Here is a 24,470-nt window from a genome sequence, read left to right on the forward strand (position 1 = left end):
TTAATTATTTTGTGTATCATAGCCGAGCATGGCGTCGACAGTCTCACTTAAATATAACAGGAAATATTGTAGATCGTTTCTAAATTCAAGTGAATAGGAGTTACACTGAGTTTAGCATGCGATTACACTTATATATAGAAAATTGAATTAGGTTATTTTATATATCTGTGATCTACACATTAAAATCGGTCCCACTAAAAACCGCCCGAGACCGCCCGAGAGTATAGAAAAACCACCCGAGACCACCCGAGAGTATAGTAAACCGCCCGAGACTTCGACGGTCTTGTCAAAATATTTATTATTACTATTTCACTTCACTTGTTCAAAGAAATTCAAAATATGTGAAAGTTTGGCAATTTCTAAATCCCTAATGTTATGAGCAGAACCAATGCGGAGAAGCCGGCTGAATAATAAATGTGACATGGTGTTGGCTGTAAGAGCAGCAGATGAACAGAATATAGTTCAACTGAAAAAACTCTAAACTATAGATCTAGAGACCTTTTATTTTAAAATTGATTAAAATTTAGGGACGAGCCAGTCAATTTTTTAAAGGCATGGGGGGGGGGATAGAATCTGAAAGACGAATTACAGCAAAATATTATCATCAAAAGTTGTTCAGCCGGCTTCTCCGCATTGATTCTGCTCATAACATTAGGGATTTAGAAATTGCCAAACTTTCACATATTTTGAATTTCTTTGAACTTGTAAGTGACCTGAAATAGTAATAATAAATATTTTGACAGGACCGTCGAAGTCTCGGGCGGTTTACTATACTCTCGGGCGGTTTTTCTATGCTCTCGGGCGGTTTTTCTATACTCTCGGGCGGTCACGGGCGGTTTTTAGTAGGACTCATTAAAATCATTGTGCATGATTGCTTTACATAGTTTTCAAATGTGCATCAGTGAATTTCACACTTATGTGATTTCTTATGGTTTTATGGTATCAATTATCAAGTCACAATGGCACTAAAAATATTCAAAATATATCCCAGCTTGTTCTATAATATTTACACATTATTCTATAATATTGACTGTTTGCTTACATGATTCTATAATATTGACTGTTTGCTTACATGATTCTATAATATTGACTGTTGGCTTACATGATTCTATAATATTGACTGTTTGCTTACATGGTTCTATAATATTGACTGTTTGTGTTACATGATTCTATGATATTAACTGTTTGCTTCAGGGGCGTAGCTACGGGGGGGTGCGGGGGGGTGCTGCACCCCCCCAATGCCGTGCTTGTCGGCAAAATAAGGCAACTGTCGGCACAAAAATAAAATGAATTTTACTGATTTGTAATTTCGTACAAGTAATTTGAATGCATCGGAAAATACTTGAAAATGAAGAAATGAATTGTTTGTTCGGCCTCGGGTTCTGAAGATTCAGGCTTGCGCCATTGCGCGACAGTTCAGTGCCAGTTGCGGGCACATTTGACTTTTCGCAGCGCCACCTGCGGTCCGTACGCTGCAATAAGATATATCATATTACGTATATGAAAGTTGCGCTATGAAACATGATATAGCATACAAAACACAACACTCATCTGCGCGTCATTTGCTTTGGGAATGTTTATACTTTATTATATACACGAATTTGCGAAATTAAAAAGGTAAACGAATAAAACAAACTGAATGAATGGAGAGTAGCAAAGGTAAACGCAAACGGAAGCGAGAGAAACTGACATGTTTAGTCTGTAATCGGTCGTTTGATGATGATTACCGAAATGAACACAACAAGAAATACCACGATGATTTGTTAAAGGCAGGGAAATCAATATCTTATAAAGTGGCCGGTGCTCCCGCAAACCCGTTTGTCTTGGCGGCACAGATACATAAGGAAAAGGTAAGGCTGTTTTTTAAATACCATATTTCTAGCTCCCCACAAACATATTAATTAGTAATAACCTCAAAGGAACATTTAAGTTTAAAACCTCCAATGTGTGATAACTATAGGTATCACAGACAAAGAATGATCCGGAAAGCTCTGGTGCCCCTTTGGAGACGTTGACTGTTTCCGCAGGCGAAAGTGTTGCCGAGAAAGATTCCCAACCCTCAAAATCACATAATGTTGACACAGCAGTACTTTCTTCAAAGGTAACTTTTTTATCTTTCAAGTCTAACTAAATTTATCCAATTAACTTTTTCCATATTTGTTATGAAATATTTGTAAATAGCTCTCAACGTTTTGAATTTTCAATAATATTGAATTAGGCATCAGGAAGCGAAAGTGACAAATCACACAAAGACGAAACAGTCGAGAGCTATACCGTGGAAGACGTGAACAAAGAGACCGAAGTAAGCGAGGGCGATGGTAACATCACATGGCTTCAGTGCGCAGGGTTGCTCCATTATCTCAAGTTTCAACTTCGTAACGTTGAAGGAATTATGGACGAAGTTGCATCGGCTGATAATCCCAATCAGGAACATTTTCTGAGCAAAGTGGTCGAAACTGCTGATCAAGTTAGGGAAACTGCAAGCGAGCTTGTTAAAAGATCATCTCAAGTTCTCAAAAACATTGAAAAGGAGAAGATGACACTCGAAGATAGCAATGAGAATTATTTTTCCCCTGCAATTCCACCATTGGATCCTGCATTGCGATCAAGGCATCTGACAGACAGTCAAAAAACGTACCTGATACAAATCGGTCCGAATCAACCGCATTTACAGGCATATCCAACCAACCCAAGTGCCTCCGACGTTATGAGAGAAGGCCACAAGCAGTCCAGGTTTAATCCATCCTGGTACAAAGATTACCCTCACCTGGAATATAGCATATCAAAAGATGCTGCCTTTTGCTTTGTATGTTCTCTGTTTAGCAGTGGTCCAGGGATGGAGAAAGCGGAAAGTGCTTGGAGTACAGAAGGAGTGCGCACATGGCATAAATTTAAGAGCTGTGGGAAGGCGAAGCCTGGGAAGTTAGCAACACACTTCTCATCTACGAGTCACAAAAGTGCCGTCCTGGCGTATGCAAATTTTGTGAAAACGTCTGGACACGTCGATGTACTGCTTTCTAAGGCCAGACGTCAGGCTCTCATCCAGGAAGAGGAAGACCTAATCCACAACAGGAAGATTGTTGAGATACTGCTCGACGTAACGAAAACACTCGGACGCCAAAGTATCGCGTTTAGAGGTCACGGAGATGACAAAGAAGGAAATTTCCAGCAGATTGTGATGATGATGGCCAGACATTGTCCCGATTTAAAAGCCTGGTTCAACACTACCCGGATGCGACCATACCGCATAACATATCTAAGTGCACACTCCCAAAACGAATTTATTCAACTAATTGGCCACCAATTGCAAAAACAGATTGCCAAAGAAATTGAAGAAGCCCACATGTACTCGGTCATGGCTGATACAACGCCAGATGTTTCACACAAAGATCGCCTTGCACTTGCTTGTCGGTACGTGGATGCCAACGGTCAGCCAAGAGAACGATTGATGTCACTGACGGAAGCCAAAGACAAGACGGGGGAAGGAGGAGCTAGGGAGATCATCGAGGCGCTAAATAAGCATGAGATCAATTTAGACGATCTATGCTTCCAAAGCTACGACTACGCAGCTTCAATGTCTGGAAGATTCAATGGAGTTCAAAAGAAGATTCAAGATAAGCTTGGAAGAAGAATTCCATATATGCCATGCTTAGCACACCGTTCAAACACGGTAATTGAACACAGTTGTGAAGCAAGCGCTATTATAACTGAGTTGTTCAACGTACTCGAGGAATTGTATGTTTTCTTCACGAGCAGTACCAAGCGCATTTCATCGCTTAAAGAGCACATCGATGATGCAGATATCGATAACCCGTTGCAGCTAAGGAACCTGTCCAAGACACGCTGGGTGGCTCGAGCGGAATCGATCAAGGCTGTGTGGTCGACGTACGAAGCAATCTTGAAATCATTGACGGATCTTAAAGAACGTTCAACTGATGGTAAGACAAAAACGGCTTCCTCGGGTTTGTTGGCCAAAATCACTCAATTCGATTTCATCGTGTGCATAATGTTTATGAAAAACAAATGTACAAAACGAAGAGAATGACGGAGATCCTTCAGAAAGAGGAACTTAACATCATTGACGCAATTACAATTATGGAATCAACCATAAAAAGCTTGGAAAGCGTGGCCAACGACAGTGATGCAATGAATGCAGAAATTCAAGCAGCAACTGTGTTCGCAGAACGGCTTGGTGTGGATGTAGAGAGTGATTTCCGACGCCATCATCGCCTCAGAAAACCACCTCGAAGAATCGATGACAACCCCTCTAATACTGTAGCACTAAGCCTGGAGTCCTTTTACCGGAAAGAATTTAAAGCAGTATTGGATACTCAGATCACCCGCTACAAAGAAGTGTACAACAGTTCCAAAGAAACGACTGGTCCACTGATCGATGTTTTGCATCCTTCCAAAGGCAAGGTTCCACTGGAATCGTTTAAAGACTTCGGAGAATTTTTCCCACGAGACCAACGACCAGACGCAGAAGCTCTAATGGCAGAAATTGAAGTTTTCAAGGTGCACCTAGCTGACAATCACAACGACGTTAAAAATATTTCTGAGGCAGGCGAAATATCAGAGAAACAGAAGTCAGTGTTTCCCTTGACGAACAAGGCTTATCGCCTAGCTCTTACTGCACCAGTTACTGTAGCGAAAGACGAAAGAACATTTAGCAAGTTAAAGCTTGTGAAAACCCTGTGCAGATCAACGATGCGCGATGAACGACTGGAAGAACTGCTACTAATGGCTTGTGAAAAAGATATCACAGATAGCATAAGCATTTCCCGAATGGCTACAGCTTGGGCAGCTTTAAAACAACGTCGGGTCTCCATTTCCATATCATAGAGAAGACTAGAACTGTATGTCTGTATATACTGTAGTGGGAAATTTTATAAAATGCACACACGTTTCAACATTTTAGAAGTTTTAAATTTAGGAATCACATGAATAAAATATTTTACTTGGGAGTTATTGCCTTTTATATCACCTTCGACCACGCCCTAATTGCGCACTTAGCCACGCCCTTTTATCGGCAAAATGCGGTCGTGCACCCCCCCAAAACAATGACACTCGCTTCGCCCCTGGTTTGCTTACACGCTTCTATAATATTGACTGTTGGCTTACATGATTCTATAATATTGACTGTTTGCTTACATGATTCTATAATATTGACTGTTGGCTTACATGGTTCTATAATATTGACTGTTGGCTTACATGATTCTATAATATTGACTGTTGGCTTACATGATTCTATAATATTGACTGTTGGCTTACATGGTTCTATAATATTGACTGTTGGCTTACATGGTTCTATAATATTGAGTGTTGGCTTACATGATTCTATAATATTCACTGTTGGCTTACATGGTTCTATAATATTGACTGTTGGCTTATATGATTCTATAATATTGACTGTTTGCTTACATGATTCTATAATATTGACTGTTTGTGTTACATGATTCTAAAATATTGACTGTTTCGTCTGTTTGCTTACATGATTCTATAATATTGACTGTTTGCTTACAAGCCTTACATGATTATATAATCATGCTTAGTTTTATATAGAACTTAATTCCGGGTGCATTAATATTACTCTACATCATTTTTATGTGACATGGTTAAACTTGACATGGGTTTACTTCTTACGGAGAGTTTTCATGTGGCAACTTACGGAATCTAATTAATTTAGCTGTTTTGTTCAGTGAGACATGTTTTTTAACTGTAACTATGGAACCAGTTGGCTTATATCAATGATTAGCCCAGCAAAATACTTGTCTTGTTTCACTTTATAAGTTACAGAAGTTTCATGTGTGCCTGAACTCTTCTTAGCTACTTAAGGGGGCTAGATGTGTTTTTTCATAGTTTACTTATTTGTTTTCAATCACAAAACACTATTTTAAGCTAATGTGTAGCTCTAAATAATGTTCCTACATGCTTAGTTTTATATAGAACTTAATTCAGGGTGCGCTAATATTACTCTACTTCATTTTTATGCGATATGGTTAAGGGGTTTACTTATTACAGAGAGTTTTCACATGCCAACTTAGGGAATCTATAACTAAGTTATCTGTTTTGTACAGTGAGACATGTTTTTTAACTGTAACTATGAAACCAGTTGGCTTATAACAATGATTAGCCCAACAAAATACTTGTTTTGTTTCACTTTATAAGTTACAGAAGTTTCATGTGTGCGTGAACTCTTCTTAGCTACTTAAGGGGGCTAGATGTGTTTTTTCATAGTTTAATTATTTGTTTTCAAACAAAAAACACTACTTTAAACTAATGTATAGCTCTAAATAATGTTCCTACATGCTTAGTTTTGTATAGAACTTAATTCAGGGTGCATTAATATTACTCTACTTCATTTTTATGTCATATGGTTAAGGGGTTTACTTGTTACAGAGAGTTTTCACCTGGCAACGTACGGAATCTAATTAATTTAGCTGTTTTGTTCAGTGAGACAGGTTTTTTAACTGTAACTATGGAACCAGTTGGCTTATATCAATGATTAGCCCAGCAAAATACTTGTCTTGTTTCACTTTATAAGTTACAGAAGTTTCATGTGTGCCTGAACTCTTCTTAGCTACTTAAGGGGGTTAGATGTGTTTTTTCATAGTTTAATTATTTGTTTTCAAACACAAAACACTACTTTAAACTAATGTATAGCTCTAATAATGTTCCTACATGCTTAGTTTTATATAGAACTTAATTCAGGGTGCATTAATATTACTCTACTTCATTTTTATGTCATATGGTTAAGGGGTTTACTTGTTACAGAGGGTTTTCACCTGGCAACGTACGGAATCTAATTAATTTAGCTGTTTTGTTCAGTGGACAGGTTTTTTAACTGTAACTATGGAACCAGTTGGCTTATATCAATGATTAGCCCAGCAAAATACTTGTCTTGTTTCACTTTATAAGTTACAGAAGTTTCATGTGTGCCTGAACTCTTCTTAGCTACTTAAGGGGGCTAGATGTGTTTTTTCATAGTTTAATTATTTGTTTTCAAACACAAACACTACTTTAAACTAATGTATAGCTCTAAATAATGTTCCTACATGCTTAGTTTTATATAGAACTTAATTCAGGGTGCATTAATATTACTCTACTTCATTTTTATGTCATATGGTTAAGGGGTTTACTTGTTACAGAGAGTTTTCACCTGGCAACGTACGGAATCTAATTAATTTAGCTGTTTTGTTCAGTGAGACAGGTTTTTTAACTGTAACTATGGAACCAGTTGGCTTATATCAATGATTAGCGCAGCAAAATACTTGTCTTGTTTCACTTTATAAGTTACAGAAGTTTCATGTGTGCCTGAACTCTTCTTAGCTACTTAAGGGGGCTAGATGTGTTTTTTCATAGTTTAATTATTTGTTTTCAAACACAAATCACCAGTTTAAACTAATGTGTAGCTCTAAATAATGTTCCTACATGCTTAGTCTTATATAGAACTTAATTCAGGGTGCATTAATATTACTCTACTTCATTTTTATGTCATATGGTTAAGGGGTTTACTTGTTACAAAGAGTTTTCACCTGGCAACGTACGGAATCTAATTAATTTAGCTGTTTTGTTCAGTGAGACACGTTTTTTAACTGTAACTATGGAACCAGTTGGCTTATATCAATGATTAGCCCAGCAAAATACTTGTCTCTTTTCACTTTATAAGTTACAGAAGTTTCATGTGTGCCTGAACTGTTATTACTTCCTTAAGGGGGCTTGATGTGTTTTTTCATAGTTTACTTATTTGTTTTCAATCACAAAACACTATTTTAAGCTAATGTGTAGCTCTAAATAATGTTCCTACGTGCTTAGTTTTATATAGAACTTAATTCAGGGTGCGCTAATATTACTCTGCTTCATTTTTATGCGATATGGTTAAGGGGTTTACTTATTACAGAGAGTTTTCACATGCCAACTTAGGGAATCTAACTAAGTTATCTGTTTTGTACAGTGAGACATGTTTTTTAACTGTAACTATGAAACCAGTTGGCTTATAACAATGATTAGCCCAACAAAATACTTGTCTTGTTTCACTTTATAAGTTACAGAAGTTTCATGTGTGCCTGAACTCTTCTTAGCTACTTAAGGGGGCTAGATGTGTTTTTTCATAGTTTAATTATTTGTTTTCAAACACAAAACACTACTTTAAACTAATGTATAGCTCTAGATAATGTTCCTACATGCTTAGTTTTATATAGAACTTAATTCAGGGTGCATTAATATTACTCTACTTCATTTTTATGTCATATGGTTAAGGGGTTTACTTGTTACACAGGGTTTTCACCTGGCAACGTACGGAATCTAATTAATTTAGCTGTTTTGTTCAGTGGGACAGGTTTTTTAACTGTAACTATGGAACCAGTTGGCTTATATCAATGATTAGCCCAGCAAAATACTTGTCTTGTTTCACTTTATAAGTTACAGAAGTTTCATGTGTGCCTGAACTCTTCTTAGCTACTTAAGGGGGCTAGATGTGTTTTTTCATAGTTTAATTATTTGTTTTCAAACACAAAACACTACTTTAAACTAATGTAGCTCTAAATAATGTTCCTACATGCTTAGTTTTATATAGAACTTAATTCAGGGTGCATTAATATTACTCTACTTCATTTTTATGTCATATGGTTAAGGGGTTTACTTGTTACAGAGAGTTTTCACCTGGCAACGTACGGAATCTAATTAATTTAGCTGTTTTGTTCAGTGAGACAGTTTTTTAACTGTAACTATGGAACCAGTTGGCTTATATCAATGATTAGCCCAGCAAAATACTTGTCTTGTTTCACTTTATAAGTTACAGAAGTTTCATGTGTGCCTGAACTCTTCTTAGCTACTTAAGGGGGCTAGATGTGTTTTTTCATAGTTTAATTATTTGTTTTCAAACACAAATCACCAGTTTAAACTAATGTGTAGCTCTAAATAATGTTCCTACATGCTTAGTCTTATATAGAACTTAATTCAGGGTGCATTAATATTACTCTACTTCATTTTTATGTCATATGGTTAAGGGGTTTACTTGTTACAGAGAGTTTTCACCTGGCAACTAGGGAATCTAATTAATTTAGCTGTTTTGTTCAGTGAGACATGTTTTTTAACTGTAACTATGGAACCAGTTGGCTTATCAATGATTAGCCCAGCAAAATACTTGTCTTGTTTCACTTTATAAGTTACAGAAGTTTCATGTGTGCCTGAATTCTTCTTAGCTACTTAAGGGGGCTAGATGTGTTTTTTCATAGTTTAATTATTTGTTTCCAAACACAAAACACTACTTTAAACTAATGTATAGCTCTAAATAATGTTCCTACATGCTTAGTTTTATATAGAACTTAATTCAGGGTGCATTAATATTACTCTACTTCATTTTTATGTCATATGGTTAAGGGGTTTACTTGTTACAGAGGGTTTTCACCTGGCAACGTACGGAATCTAATTAATTTAGCTGTTTTGTTCAGTGAGACACGTTTTTTAACTGTAACTATGGAACCAGTTGGCTTATATCAATGATTAGCCCAGCAAAATACTTGTCTTGTTTCACTTTATAAGTTACAGAAGTTTCATGTGTGCCTGAACTCTTCTTAGCTACTTAAGGGGGCTAGATGTGTTTTTTCATTGTTTAAGTATTTGTTTTTCAACATAAAAACACTAGTTTAAACTAATTTGTAGCTCTATATAATGTTCCTACATGCTTAGTTTTTTATAGAACTTAATTCAGGGTGCATTAACATTACTCTACTTCATTTTTATGTGATATGGTTAAGGGGTTTATTTGTTACAGGGAGTTTTCACCTGGCAACTTAGGGAATCTAATTAATTTAGCTGTTTTGTTCAGTGAGACAAGTTTTTTAACTGTAACTATGGAATGTGTAGCTCTAATTTTTATATTATGTATTTCTTCTTATAGTACATAAAATGGAAAGAAAGGGGAAAAAACCGATTAGAATCCTTAGGGATAGTTTTACATATGGGAAAAATGCAAAGAATGCGCCTCATATTCTGGCAGTTTTTTCCGAAATTCAAGATATCGTTGGTGTAAGTATTCTTGTTTTATGTCACATTGTAGGGCTAATTATAATGATAGATTTTTTAAGGAATAAAATCACCTGCAATGATTATGACACTTTTTTAATCATGCAGGTAATATGTACGTTAAATGTGCCAACCCTAACCTCTTATCAATGATGTTCGTAGAAATAAAGTTGAAATTTTGTTGCATGACAGGTCTTTTAAGTGCCAAGATTGCTTCTAAAGAGGGGAGAGGGACAAAGATTATCATCTGTTGCAATTAATTAGCAAACTCCATAAGTTTATACAAAATCAATTTTATGATTTTTTAGAGTTTTAATGGAAAGTGGAAGGTTGATTTTAAGGATACAAAAATTGACAGAACTGTTCAATATGAGTTTACTTTGCCAGCAGATGAAGTAAGTTATGAAATATAGTATTTTATACCAATTTCTTGTATTGTTGTAGAAATACATGCCAGGATAAGTAATGTACCATCTTGATTAAGAAACAAGTAAATTCTACTTTTATTCATTCTGTAGACAAAACAATGTGAGATAGAAGAACACCTTGACAGCATTGATATGCTGATAAATGAAGAAATGTTGCAGACAACATCGAACAGGGCAACAGAAATGGAAGACTGTTCTAGTGAAAATCAGGTTCGCAACAAAGGACAATTTTATCTGATTCGTTGTTACTTGCTAGCGACTCATTTCAAACTTTTTTAGAGTGCAATTTACCCTGTATATGTATGTACTTTTCAGAAAACTGTAGAATCTTGTGAAAGCGAAAGTTGTGGTGAGTCAAGTGATGAAAGTTGGGCCCCGTCAAAAGATGCACCATGTCCATGAGGAAAGTGAACAAGGGCATTCAAGCAAGTCATTACAAGAAGACCTTTCAGTTGAAAGTCATAAGCAGAGGAAATCATCTGGTGAGCAAAATGTTACTGCACCCCAGAGAAGAAAAATTTTGTGTCCCTTGGTAATGTGTAATGCCAAGGTCGTGCATCTCCCAAGACATATGCGAAATGTGCATCACTGGACGAAGGAAGCTGCTTCGAAAGTGCTATTAAAATACAATATCAGACAGCGACTCACCAAAGAACCGAAGAAAAAAGATTATCGTTGCCGTCGCAAGTGTCCCATTGATGATTGCCACTCGATTGTTTGACGTTTACCAAAGCACTTGCAAAAGGTGCACAAGTTAGATAAAGCATCAACGATGTACCAACGTGCAATTGTAGATGCTCCCGTTGCTCCAAATCGTAAGCATGCCATGATTAAGTGGCAAGAAGAACAGTTAAAGAGGAAGACATGGGAAGTGGATCGAAGCCACCAACATCGCAAGGAACAAGAAGAAGAAGATGAAGAAGAACAGGATGAAAATAAAGAGGTTATTGGTGAAAACAAGCGTGGACGTTATGACCATGATGAGGTTATTGGTGAAAACAAGCGTGGACGTTATGACCATGATGATGATGACGACTATAATGATGATGATGACGACCATAATGATGATGATGACGACCATAATGATGATGATGATAATGATGATGGTAGTTTTAATGATGACGATGGCAATGACGATGACGAAGATGAAAGCAGCAGCATGGAATATGTGAAACAGCAGACAAAATCAACATTACCACCTGTAATCACAGAGTTTCAAGAGTGGTTGGCGTCTCCTGATGGCAGCAAAAAAGATGAAAAAACGGTCATGCAACATGGTTCTCAGCTGTATATCCTGCTAAAAGCCATCGATGATTCAGAGAACATTCAGTCCCTGTTTGACCTGAAGTTAATCCGTCAAGTTTTTCTAAATGTGCATGTGAAGCAGAAAAAGTACGAAGCTGGCACAATCAAGTCGTACCTCATGAGTCTGCGGCATTTCTTTTCGTTTGTGCTGTCTGACAAACCGGAAAGCATCAAATTCAATTGGGTGGACGTAAGCTCTGCGCGGGAAAAGGTAAAGATGTGGTCTGCGTCATACAAGAGAGAGTCTAACACAAGAAAATGGCAAAAGCTTGAGGAAGATATGCTTAACCGTTTGACGCCTTCAAATATCAGGAAGCTGGAGAAAAGTGCGGCAGCTCGAGAGGCTATTAAGATAATTGGACAATACTCTGATTCAGCCGAGTCGACCCCTGTTACCCAATCCAGTTACACCCTTGTCAGGGATTTCCTATTTACCCAAATATTCATAGATAATGCCAATCGACCAGGTGTCTTAGCTCATTTGACGATGGAGGAATTTACTAACATCCGAAAACAAGATGACCATTATCTAATAACAGTGAAGAAACATAAAACGGCGCATGTTCATGGACCAGCTCGTGTCGTATTGAGCGAAAAGCTGAAGTCGTGGATGTCGGTATTTGTTGGTGTGATGCGAGCCCATGTTACAACCCGAATCAACGGTCCAGTATTCTTATCCTGGAATGGAAATGGTATGAATTCTGGGCACATCACTAAGGCAGTACAATCTGTGTTTAAAAAGGCTGGAGTGGACGTTAAAATAACTTGCACCTCGTTTCGTAAGGCAGCAGTAACCAAAGTACACATCGACAAGCCAGAAATGAGTGGGAAATTAGCTAGCCTTATGGCTCACAACGAAGCGACCGCAAAGAAGTATTATCTTCTGACAGAGAAGTCGAAAACGTCCATAGAAGCTTCGCGAAACCTTGGACGGCTGATGCGAACCAACGATGGAGGTGGAGATATTCTCGAGACCGCCACTATGGAAGACATGGCCAGAAATTCGAGACATTGAGCCAAACTTGGTACAGCGGAAAACCGCGAAATTTACGAAAATAATTCAAAATGGCGGCTAAACGTCCACGTCCACGATTAACCAACTATGTCGAGTTAAACAATTTTAGCTCAGTTGTACTGTATAACAGTGCTCCACCAAGGAAACGAGGGAAGATATATGAAGTAGAAAGGATTATAAGCAGGAAAAAAGAGAAAAATGTAAGCTGAATGTATTGATTTCTTCCATATTGTATGTTGTTCTATTATCAATCATGTCTAGTTGCTTCCAGAGCTTGATATTCAGTGATTGTGTATCAATGCGAGTATCAATGTTACTATTGAAGATATAATAATAAATAAATAAACCATGGCCATGGGCAATGTTTTGTAATAGCCCTCAACCAATTGTTATATTTAATATGCTTTATATTGATAATATTTTATAGGACTTTTCATATCTTATCAAATGGGTAGGATGGTCAATCCAATCCAGTACATGGGAACCATCTGTACACTTGACCAATGATTTATTGAGGCAAGTTGTGCAATTCCGTTTTTAGTTTAAAAATCATTCTGAATGTTTATAATGACAAAAACTGTAATTTATCTCTAGGGGTTATGAAAGACCACCCAAACCCACCATGGCTCGATTGGAACACGCAACCAGAGCGTTTTCTAGTGGCATTTCTGGCATGCTAAAATCAAAAGCACTTGCAAATTGCCTCATTGAAATAGACCTGGATATCTGGCGATATATTGTCCAAGGTAAAGGAGTACAATGTGAGCACCGAGGCTATTTTCTTTATGAAAGAAGAGACTTTAACAGATTCCACATGCTTCCGTCTGATTGGTGGTACTACTTATCAGAACAAGGTGAAGGCAGAAAAATAGATTTCCCTTTGAAGGCTAAGGCCGTACTTCTTTGGTCACCTAAGAAGCATGCTGTTAGAGGCACACAGCTTGTGGAAACACCTAGATTTCCTATTGAGAAAATTAGCATATCATTTGCTAGAAGACCTTGCAATCAGGAAAACATTCTGAACTCGTAATGTAGACTAGAACTTTGATTTTAATGTGTACATACTTCTGATATAATGAATCTAAATATTAATTTAAGTAATTTTTCAGTCTTGGAGTGCTTTTTGCAGAATGTATTTCAACTTCTCAAGTTTCCTAACACGGGTTTGCACTCCCAATTCCTTCAACTTTTCCTTGATTTCTGCAATTGATAGACTTTCAACATCTAAAGTGTCTTCTGCATTGCTTTCCTGCGATGCAGGACAGGAACTAGGAGAAATATAACAATTTCCTGCGCCTTTTACTTCGTGCTTCTTTAATTCATGTGACCAATAATCAATATTCCTTTTGTAGTAGGATCTTGTTGTTCTTTCTTGTTCACTGGTCACCTGTAACCGTTTGCCCACAAGCAGGACATCTTTAGGTGCATCCCACTTGTTCGATTTGGTCAAATGGAATTTCCGTACGTCATCATTCTTCTTCTCTACCCCTTTAAATTCAGTGAAAAGAATTGTTGATAATATACAATACTTGTTCAGATTAGTTAAACTAAACAAATATGACAAATATTACCTTGCCCTGTAAACTTCTTTATACCACCATGTTTCTGCATAAAGTTTGGCACATGATAAACCAAGCAATGCATGTATGGTGTGACCTGTTTCTTCCCACACCCTTCGACTATACCACTAAGCGATACAAATAGCTTAACCCAAGCAGAAGCCTATAATTGATATTAGGAGAAATATACTAAGCATAATATTTTCCACTTTAGAATAGAGCTGCATGAAGGATAGCCTGAAAGCATTTGGGATATAGTTATAACACACACACTGGACATTTTGTTGGCACAAAATACAGAAAGGGAATTCAGAAGCCAATTTCCTGTTGCAATCTATAGCTTCTATTATACGTTGATCATTGCAGGAGGCCTTAGCCAAGACCATAAAAGTAGAGTATCTAACCTGTTTGAATAGTTCATCGATATGTGAAGCTGAAGGATTAGGCTCATTTACCATTTGGTAAATGTGACTGAAATCCTAAAATGGAAAAAAATGTTTTAAACTGTAATCCATAATTTTCTCTCTCACATAGATATTCCTTGATATAATTTATTATTTACAATTGCAAGAATACCTTCCACAAACTAATTACAGCATCGCTATGTGTTGCCTCAATGCAATTCTTTAACTTTTCTGGGAGGTGCTTCAATAATAGCTTCTTGTCTGCACCCATTAGGCTAGTAAAATCATATACCCCACTGCCTTTCCCATCTGCATTCTTTTTCTCCCAGACATTAAATGTGACTCCGCATTCATTTATTGACCTAACCAGGTCTGTTAGGTGTTGGTTTGACCTATTTTTGGGAGCTTTGGGTATGTTGTCCTTTATATCCCATTCAAGAGCTTGGTTAATTAAGCTTTTTGTCAACACATCTAAACAGTAAAAGTGTCACATTGCAAGTAAGATTATACTTATCTGAAATAAACATAATATATTATATAAGATTTGGTTTGTTTATTATCAAAACATTTGCCAGAGTGCGCCATGGCTAACCAGAGCTAAAAATAATTGAAGTGCAAAAACTGTCATATATATATTTTCCACTAGACATATTGCTCATCATTTAGTTTAATTCTTTATACCTGTGATTCGAAGCATTAAATGTAGTTCATCAAGAACAACATTTTCCAACTTTATATTGAGCAGAGGTTGGAATTGACAAGAAAAATGACCTTTTAAAGCGCATTCTTTTATGTCCTCAATTGATCGACCATGTTGAGTTTCCCAGTAGTTTTGAAGCCTTGACATATCACATCTAAAAGAGTAAAAATATGTTTAAAAAATATGTTAAATAATGATAAACGTACTTTCATGCATAGGGATTAGGTTGCATTGAGACCAGTTTCTAAGTATAGCCACCATGATGAGTGACTTTGTCAATTATTCAAATTAATTATTTTACGTGTGTGTCATCCATATACTACCAACAAGTCGACTCTCATGGAAAGTGGGCTTTAACCAAGCTGAAATTATGACTCACCTGTCTAATTTGAAAATTTTGCACCAAATACATGCATAGTCAGATGTGGCTCCTTTCATGCCAAGTACCAACAAAAGGAACTGAAAAGAGCAAAATTAATCAAGAATTCAACTTCATGAAAAATTTTGCATGATTAATTATTGTATTACCAGACAGTACTTAATTTTGCAAGTATTACCTTATAGTCACCTCCTAGATAAAATTCAACAGGCACATCCTTCCCTTTAATGTTGATTTTTCCTGACTTTACCAGCCTGTTGATGCAGCTAAAGATCTTTGCACAGGAAGTCTCAAAAGGTCATAATCCTCATGACCTTTGATTACTGCAACTGTGTGGTTCCCTTTGTGTGTAATAAAGAAATAAGAAAATTTGTTATTTTTACTCAAATTTATGTTTTGGCTTGATTACACTACTATGGTATGTTGTCAATTTAGAGCTTTATGCAAAATTTCAAAATATCCTAATCATTGCAAATAATTATAATAAATATAGCCACTAATTTTAAATGATTTACCTTTTGATGACATAACAGTTTCTTCCAGATTAAGAACAGAGAAGCTGATCACAATGAAATTTGTCAATCTTGTCATCTTTGCACCATCTCCACTGACTTTCACTTTGACTGGGACATCTCCTAACTTGCTGTTTGTCTCCATCTAAAGTTGAATGAACAATTAACAAAGATGGTTACATGATTAATAATAATATTTTCAAAATTTGGTTATGAGCAATGATTTGCTATTTCTAATTTTCTATACACAGTGGTTTTGCCCAGCCTGGGACATCACAGCACACACCATCTCTGACAAGTACCTAATAGTTTATTTGAATTTTAATGATTAATTATGAATGACTAAAAGAGGACAAATAGTCTCACCAGATTTCCAATTACGTGGCTCAACTCGTCTTCAAAATTGAGTGCTGCCCCATTTGCATCCCCAGGAGTTCTTTCAATATAGAAAAGCTCATTTAGATCATCTTTGCATTGTTTCACCAGATAAGACCTTGGGAGTGTCTCTCCTCCTGGGCAACAAGTTAACTCATGGTATGCAGCCTCGCCTATGCAAAATTTGTCCATTATGTTCAAAACTTGCTGGATGTCTTCCTTCTCATCACTTGGGAGTTCCTTGTAATTTTTCAATCCCTTTTCATCAAAAGATAGGCAATGAGCTTTTCCAGACTCGTCAATCATTTTCACACTGTTCAACTGAAGTCCAAACGATTCGCTAAACCAAAGTGCTTGCTCGACCCGTGTTGCCAGAGTTCGAAGTTTACGATCTTGCTGTCGCTTTCCTACTTCCAGAAACGTTTTCCCTTTGTCCTCAAACTTTCTTTGGGGAGAAATTTTTTCAATTATATTGTACAATTTGCTATTCTCTCTTTCAAGCTTATCAATGTCAATAGTGGCCTTGTCGATCTTTATTTGTTTTTTTCTCACCAGGTCTGATGCTTGCTTACATTTAATGTCTAATGCTTTATTCTCACGAGTAATCGTCGCATTTACACTTTCAAGCTGCGACACTTGGTTTTGCAAGTCATTCACCAAGGTAATAGTGCTAAGTTCGCTATGACGAACAGCGACACTCTTCACCTTCGCAAGTAGGCGTTGCCGAGTCCCCCCATGTTTCCCGATAACTTGTTTTGACACTTTCGTGCAATGTATACGGAGGCAGTCATTGAGTCTTGAACAGCTCTCCAGAATCTTCAATGGATACTGTTTGCCAATAAATGCGTTCAGTATCTGTACGTACGTGCAGTCAGCCAGTGTTGTTTGCTTCGCATTGTGCCAACTGTTTAGTTGTTCGAAGGGAATGTGAAGAGTAAAGGCAACTTCTTCAGAATCAACATCGGATCTTTTAACCAAGTTTGGGCAATGCTCGCTATCAATAACTATTTCCCTTTTAAATTTGGTATTAGAATATGTACCCAGAGCGATTGCCATAAATTTGCATTAAATTTGCATGCCAGAGAAGGAAAGAGAACGATTCTAATTTCCCGCTTCAATGCGCGATTTGCGGTTACCATAGTAATGAGACAGGAAGTAAACCAACCAAAAACAGCAATAGATAGACAAAGGGATTGTACGCTGAGCAGTTACACCGCCGTCTCTGTAAATGTATTATGAAAGGAAGCGCTGTTTCTGAGCTTTAATTTGATGTATTGCTCGACGAATTCCGACAAGTATAAACCTGAAAACTTTGCGCTCAAAGACAAGACATTTGCATTTCACCTTCCAAACTTACATTCTCAAAGTATTTCTGTCTTTGAGTTTAAATTATCGCTTTTTGATGAAGAAAATGGACCTGGTTTGTGACGCATATTTTAACAAATGGAAGCGCCGTTCTGTTGTGTATTACTCATACTTTGCAAAGTAAACGGCACAAATGGAAAAGTAATGCAGAGTAACTTGCCCTTTCAATATCATGAAATTCTGGATTTTCGTCAAACGTCCATAGTAGCGTATAGCAATAGTATGCCCAAAGTTCTCGTTCGATTTGGACCTGTTATTTACTATACAAACAATACTTCAAATATAGCCCTATATGACTACTAAGGTATGTAGAACTTTGTATCAACGGCACAAATTTGAAATATTTTGTTGGTAGACTTTTATTGCCCTTTTGGGAACAGTTACTAATAATTTTATATTGTTGTCAGACGCCATATTTTCGCTGCGTGCGCTTGCGCAATATCGCGTGTCTTGAATTTCTGGCCATGTGTGCAAAAGCATGCAGAAGAATCAGGAACCAACGATGACCAGTTATCCACAAGCATCATTGCCCCTACAGAAAGGAATAGCCTCTTCAATTGTGACGAAGTCCAAACCATACAAAAATTGTTTGAGGATATGATTCGGAAAACCGTGAGAATTTCCAAAGTTGAAGTTGAAAAGAGATGTTCTGGCAGCCGTGATGGACGTAGTTTGTTGCAAAAGTCAACGCCTATTGCCTTAGTCAACAGAATAAAATATGAACGAAGAAAACATAGATTGGCAAAAAACGTTAAGTAAACTTCATAGTTAAAATTGCAAATTAGGAAAAAGATATGGACAAACTTTTGAGACTTGAACACTTTTATGTACAGTATTGTGTGTACATAAATTACACAGTTTAAATTAAGGACATTGAGGTCGTTAAGGCGTGAAAATGAAGCTTAAGGTATGCGCAAGCTTAGGTTTTACTTCTTGTCTCGTGTCTATATGACGCACTTTTGTTGATTTTGAACTGAATTATTGTATTTTTAAGTCTTGGTCGTTTCGATTATACTTTCCAAGTAGATATGGAAGTAGGTGTCTTCAATTTTCAAAGCTTCTCTTTTAATACAGTTTAGCATTGCATTTGAACGCATTAAACGTCCTCAATGTAGATCTGCATATTATAAATTAGAGTTGGAACACTTGTGGAAATTATATTTTAGCTATGACAATTTCCAAACCGTTGAATGTAATTAAAATAGATATCTTTATTTGAATTTCCATTAAAATTTTCTAAATTTGTGATAATTATAATCTTTGTTTAAGCTGTCATATTTCTTCGAATAAATGGCAAAGACAGGCAATGACATTACCTGCAGCCACGAGGGAATCGGCAATTTCATCTTTTATTATATTCATTTTGAAATCAATGGCATTTCTTGCCATCTAATTGCTTTTTAACACAGTGATTTCAGCCTGGATTAACCTCATATCAGGTTGATTTCAAAATTGCTGACAACATTTGTATATGGTTTACATGGGAAATATCTAAAATACACGTGGTTCATAAGTGAAACTTTTACTTACTTTTACTCTTACGGTACACACTTAATTTAAAAGAACACATTTGCATTAGCAATGTCCCAATTGAGCAGGGTACTGGGTCTAGTCGCAAAGCATCTATGGACTGTTTGGAGGGACAAATGATATCAGACTTCATTTCCTGTCCCTCCAAACGGTCCATAGATGCTTTGCGGTTTGCGATTAGACCCGGTACGCTGCTCGATTTGGAAATGGCTAATCATACACAAAGTGTGTACAAGGGCATGCCATTTGTGAAATATTACAGTTTGCGAACACATCGGAAAATGTCCTCTGGAGTAAAACAAAATAATACCATAAGCTTTTCTGCAGTTTTTTAAGGTCTAAAATTCGTAAGTCTCCTTCAGACTAAATCAAATATTATTTTCTGACCATGATACAAAAGTGCCATATGAAGGTTACAAAAGCGCCACATAAGTTACAAAAGCGCCATATGAAGGTTACAAAAGTGCCACATGTAAGTTACAAAAGGTCCATAGTAAGGTTACAAAAGCGCCATGCACTGAAGGTTACGAAAGGACCACATAGGTTACGAAAGGACCACATAAGTTACAAAAGCTCCATATGAAGGTTACCAAAGCTCCATAAGGAGGTTACAAAAGGCCCAATTCTTCTATCTACCTATCTACCTATCTACCTATCTACCTAGCTATCTATCTAGCTACCTACCTACCTACCTACCTAGCTACCTAGCTACCTACCTAGCTACCTAGCTACCTAGCTACCTACCTAGCTACTTAGCTAGCTACCTACCTAGCTACCTACCTACCTAGCTACCTACCTACCTAGCTACCTACCTACCTAGCTACCTAGCTACCTACCTACCTAGCTACCTAGCTACCTACCTACCTAGCTACCTACCTAGCTACCTACCTACCTACCTACCTACCTACCTACCTATATACATCGTGATTCTTGTTTTAAGAAAAAAATAATTATTCTTGTCAGTATAGTAAGAATATTATTCTAGCCAAGAATCTTAGTAAGAATATTATTCTTACCTAGAACTCTAATTAAGAAAAAAATTGCTTGAAACAAGAATTTTAATTATTGAAAAAGTTCTTGTTTCAAGTGAATAATTACTAAAAACAAATAGAAATATTCTAGTCAGTATAGTAAGAACTTTTGTCTAGACAAGAATTTTTTTAAGAATATTTTACTAACAAGTAAGAATGTTTTTGCTTAATTTAAGTAAAGTTGGTTTCATGCAAAAACTTTCTCAAATAAATCTGATTTAATTAAAAAGACAATGAATATAAATACTAAATAAGTTTACAAAGTTGTATTTATCTTAAAATTATTATATAAAAATATTCCAATATATCTAAAGCATGCATTTATATAGTTAAACAACACCATGTCCCTAATTGTTCTTGAACTTAGCATATTCTGACATTGCAGACCTAAAAATATTTATCATATCACCTGGGGTGTTTCTGTCCAGGAATATTAAATTTTGCAGCATAGTAAGACCCAGCTCATGTGACCTTAAATAGTCAATGTCCAAAAGATAAAACAAACCAATTAGAGCAAGCACCGCCTCTTGAACTTTCTCCAATTTGACTGTAAATATGATGTTGCCCATATAAACCAAGTATACAAGTTTTGAATCCACCATTAGCATTGCTACCTTTGCTGAATACTTCTTGCACAAAACATCAGGGTCTTCATGCTCCTGGTACAAAGAATTTTAGAGACAAATTAATTTAAAGTGGACGATGGCTTGCCAAGGAAAACATAGTTACATGTACAATTAAATGAAAATCTCTAGAATACTGATTTATTTACCTTTATGGTGTATACCAAATCACAGGACACCCTCTTTCCTTGTTTTGTTTTTGTTGTTGAATGTCCAAATATTAAATGAATGTTCTTCATCAAATGTATAGCTTTGGCAACTATAAAAATATAAATGGTCCATGTTTATACATTCATTTTTAGGACATCTTCAATATAAATAAAAAAGTGCAATACCTTTACTTGGTTTCGAAGGATGTCCAATTCTTTGCTTGGAGACCCCAAAATAAATTAAATTGTCAACTTCCTCCTCAACTCCCTCAACACATTCATGGATAAATTGTTCCCGGTTTTCATTTGCTTCCACTCCAATAACTCTCCTCACTTCTTCAATAATCTAGAACAGGAAAGTTATTATTTTAGAAACATTTACATGATTTCCGACATTTACCAACACTTTTATGCTGCTGCATGTCCAGAGCAATGACAGAAACAACAGGCTTCACAATATGTGTAGTTGCTCAGTAAAATATTTATGTACATTATATGCATTCAATTACCTCAACATGGTCTTTAAAACATGGATATGTTTCGAACACTTTCTCATGACGTTCTTCTGCGGCCATGTCCAAAATGCGCTTTCAGTGTGCTGGAAATTCTTTATTTAAGTCGGCATCTTGAAATCGCGGAACCCACGGAAACTGACGGAAACCGACGGAAACTGATGGAAATTCGCGGGAAACATGAAATACGTCCAGGCTCGAAAGATCACTGAATTTCTTAAAATTCCTTGTCATTACTTGGTTATAGAGCCTTGCTTTCATAAAAATAATTTTGACTTAGAGCCTTTACGTTGTACAGTAGGAGTAAGTACTCTTATTTCTTTTAAGCACTCATGACCACATAAGGAAGTCACAAACAACAACATGAAAACGAGGCTCGATAGCCAAAGCCATCTGCTTTCTGGAAGGGTGTATTTATTATTTTGTCGTCTCGTTTTCTGAAATCGAAAATATATTTAGATTAAATTCAAACTCCCAAATGTGAACTCCCAAATATGAAATATACTCAAAGATGGACTCCCAAACGTGTATTTCAGCTGTATATAAATCTTTTCTCCTTCAATGGTTTCCTCAAAGAAATTTTTGTTGAAGTGCGAGCGACAGAGAAACCGAAAAATAAAAGAAAGAGGGAAGCTGAATCTTTGAAAAATGGAAGCACAGTTTATTTTTCAAAGCGCTCGTCGCTCGGCACAAAAACACGTGTGAAAAAGTTGCTCAGTTAGATATAGAAATATGGCTACCTCGATTTGTTCTTTGTAAGTTTTTACACTTTATAGACCTTTTTACCTTGATTTCTTGCCTGTTTCAAACGTCGCATTTGGCGTGTATCGAATTAATGGATGTTAAATCTTGATTTCTGATATGAATCTATTGTTTTGAATGCTTTGGGCACATCGATTGCGACGTTTGAAACAGGCATTAAGGTGTTCTGTAATAGATATAGTATGTTTTTCGTTATTTCTTGGCAGAATTAAACTTCCTCTTCCGAAATATCTCGATGACAAGAAACTGGAAGTCAAGCACAGTCTTGGCAATGGTCATTGTCACCTCTGTTTGCACGAGTTTGGCAAGCCAACAGAACATCATTATGGCACCAAAGGAAATTTTTACTAAATGCAAAAATGAATTAGAGAAAAACTTAGAATTTTATACAGCGTTTTACACAGGTGTGGATATTTTTGGAGAGTTTGAAGAGCATATGAATAATCATACCTATGATCTGCAAGTTGTAGACATCATGTTACAAGTCGTAGCAAATACAATAAACACAACTGTGATTGTTGCTGATGTTCGTACCAACAACATCATCGAAACAATGTTGCCTCCAAGAGACTGTAATTCACAGTCAAACAATGTCTTAAGAGTAATCAGAAAAGGTGAGCATTTTGATGCCCTGGTTAGAAAATTTGAAGAAAACAGAAATCATTGGGACAATGGTGAACCCAGACTGGCCATTTATGGCACTCGAAATTTTCAATATAGTGATTATGAGGTAATATGTGGATGGATGGTCGTGTAACATTTAACTAATATCGTATGCGCACGCATCGTTAGGGAAATCTTTTGGTATGTGTAAAAGGTAGTTTGAGCCCATCAGACACCTCCTGTACAAAAAGTTTGTAAAAAACAGTGTTTTTTCGAGTAAAAAAAGTGCTTTTAGATGTCGATATAAAAACGGCTCGCGCACAAAAATAGGCGACTGAAAATGTATTTTGACTGGACAGGCCTAAAATGTGGAATATGTTTCATAAGTTATTAAAGTTTCAGACAATTTGGTGCAGGCGTAAGCGACCTCGCGAGGTTTAAAGATTGGGTATTTTTCACCTATTTTTGTGCGCGAGCCGTTTTTAAATCGACTTCTAAAACCACGTTTTTTTACTCGCAAAAACACTGTTTTTTACAAACTTTTTATACAGGAGGTGTCTGATGGGCTCAAACTGCCTACACATACCAAAAGATTTCCCTAAGGATGCGTGCGCGTATGTCTTTTCCGATGTGTAAACTTTTTTTTGATACACCCTGTATAGTTAATTCAGGCCAAAAAGATGTACAGTATTCTTCCATTTATTACTTTCATTAAAACATGTTATACCAGTACTAAGTTTATATAATCTACTTTATATTAAACAGAAACGAAAGCACGGAGGTCATGATGGGGCATGGCAAAAGAAAAAGACTAAAAGGTGAACTCAGACTGAGCATTGCTGTTAAGTAAATACAGTATATTTAATAAAGAGGATAGAATGAGGTTAAACATTATATAAATCCCCCCTAATAAATAATTTGTGATGAAGCTTGGAGGGAAAATGGAAGGCAAACACTGGACCCCTTTTCCATTGTGTCCCACCCTTATATTATAGCTACAGTGAGTAGCTGTGTTACAAAGCTGTAAAGAGCATTTGACAACAATGGTGGGTCATTTTTTAAAATCCATGGAATTTAAGGTGGCCTCTCTCTTACTGGAATTACCTAAATTTTCAGTCTCAAAAAAACTGAAATATATTTGAAATGCAAGACGTAAAATTTTTAACAGCTATATTTCGATCATGTTGTGAGA

General features: G+C 36.5%; 2 protein-coding genes across 2 annotated transcripts; both read left to right on the forward strand.

Annotated features, from left to right (window-relative positions):
• Positions 1-1,497: 1,497 nt before the first annotated feature.
• On the forward strand, positions 1,498-4,045 carry LOC114530164 (zinc finger MYM-type protein 1-like). Its single transcript, XM_028551744.1, has 3 exons — positions 1,498-1,850; positions 1,961-2,101; positions 2,219-4,045. Exons 1-3 carry the CDS (start codon positions 1,644-1,646, stop codon positions 4,043-4,045), a joined length of 2,175 nt encoding a protein of 724 aa, XP_028407545.1. The 5' UTR covers positions 1,498-1,643.
• Positions 4,046-9,830: 5,785 nt separating this feature from the next.
• LOC114530165 lies at positions 9,831-10,856 on the forward strand. The gene is made up of 4 exons (XM_028551745.1): positions 9,831-10,029; positions 10,335-10,421; positions 10,545-10,664; positions 10,770-10,856. The coding sequence occupies exons 1-4, from the start codon at positions 9,910-9,912 to the stop codon at positions 10,854-10,856; spliced, it is 414 nt and encodes a 137-aa protein (XP_028407546.1). The 5' UTR covers positions 9,831-9,909.
• Positions 10,857-24,470: the final 13,614 nt, after the last annotated feature.

Source organism: Dendronephthya gigantea, unplaced genomic scaffold (assembly GCF_004324835.1).
Source record: "Dendronephthya gigantea isolate DGI-Jeju-01 unplaced genomic scaffold, DenGig_1.0 000060F, whole genome shotgun sequence".
Lineage (NCBI taxonomy): Eukaryota > Metazoa > Cnidaria > Anthozoa > Malacalcyonacea > Nephtheidae > Dendronephthya > Dendronephthya gigantea.

What these genes read in the sequence shown, in the direction of transcription:
- LOC114530164 (XM_028551744.1), top strand. Translation starts at nt 1,644, where the DNA reads ATGGAGAGTAGCAAAGGTAAACGCAAACGGAAGCGAGAGAAACTGACA. An exon ending in CACAGATACATAAGGAAAAG is followed by an intron (nt 1,851 to 1,960) that starts GTAAGGCTGTTT and finishes TGATAACTATAG; the next exon opens with GTATCACAGACAAAGAATGA. An exon ending in CAGCAGTACTTTCTTCAAAG is followed by an intron (nt 2,102 to 2,218) that starts GTAACTTTTTTA and finishes ATATTGAATTAG; the next exon opens with GCATCAGGAAGCGAAAGTGA.
- LOC114530165 (XM_028551745.1), top strand. Translation starts at nt 9,910, where the DNA reads ATGGAAAGAAAGGGGAAAAAACCGATTAGAATCCTTAGGGATAGTTTT. An exon ending in AAATTCAAGATATCGTTGGT is followed by an intron (nt 10,030 to 10,334) that starts GTAAGTATTCTT and finishes ATGATTTTTTAG; the next exon opens with AGTTTTAATGGAAAGTGGAA. An exon ending in TTACTTTGCCAGCAGATGAA is followed by an intron (nt 10,422 to 10,544) that starts GTAAGTTATGAA and finishes TTCATTCTGTAG; the next exon opens with ACAAAACAATGTGAGATAGA.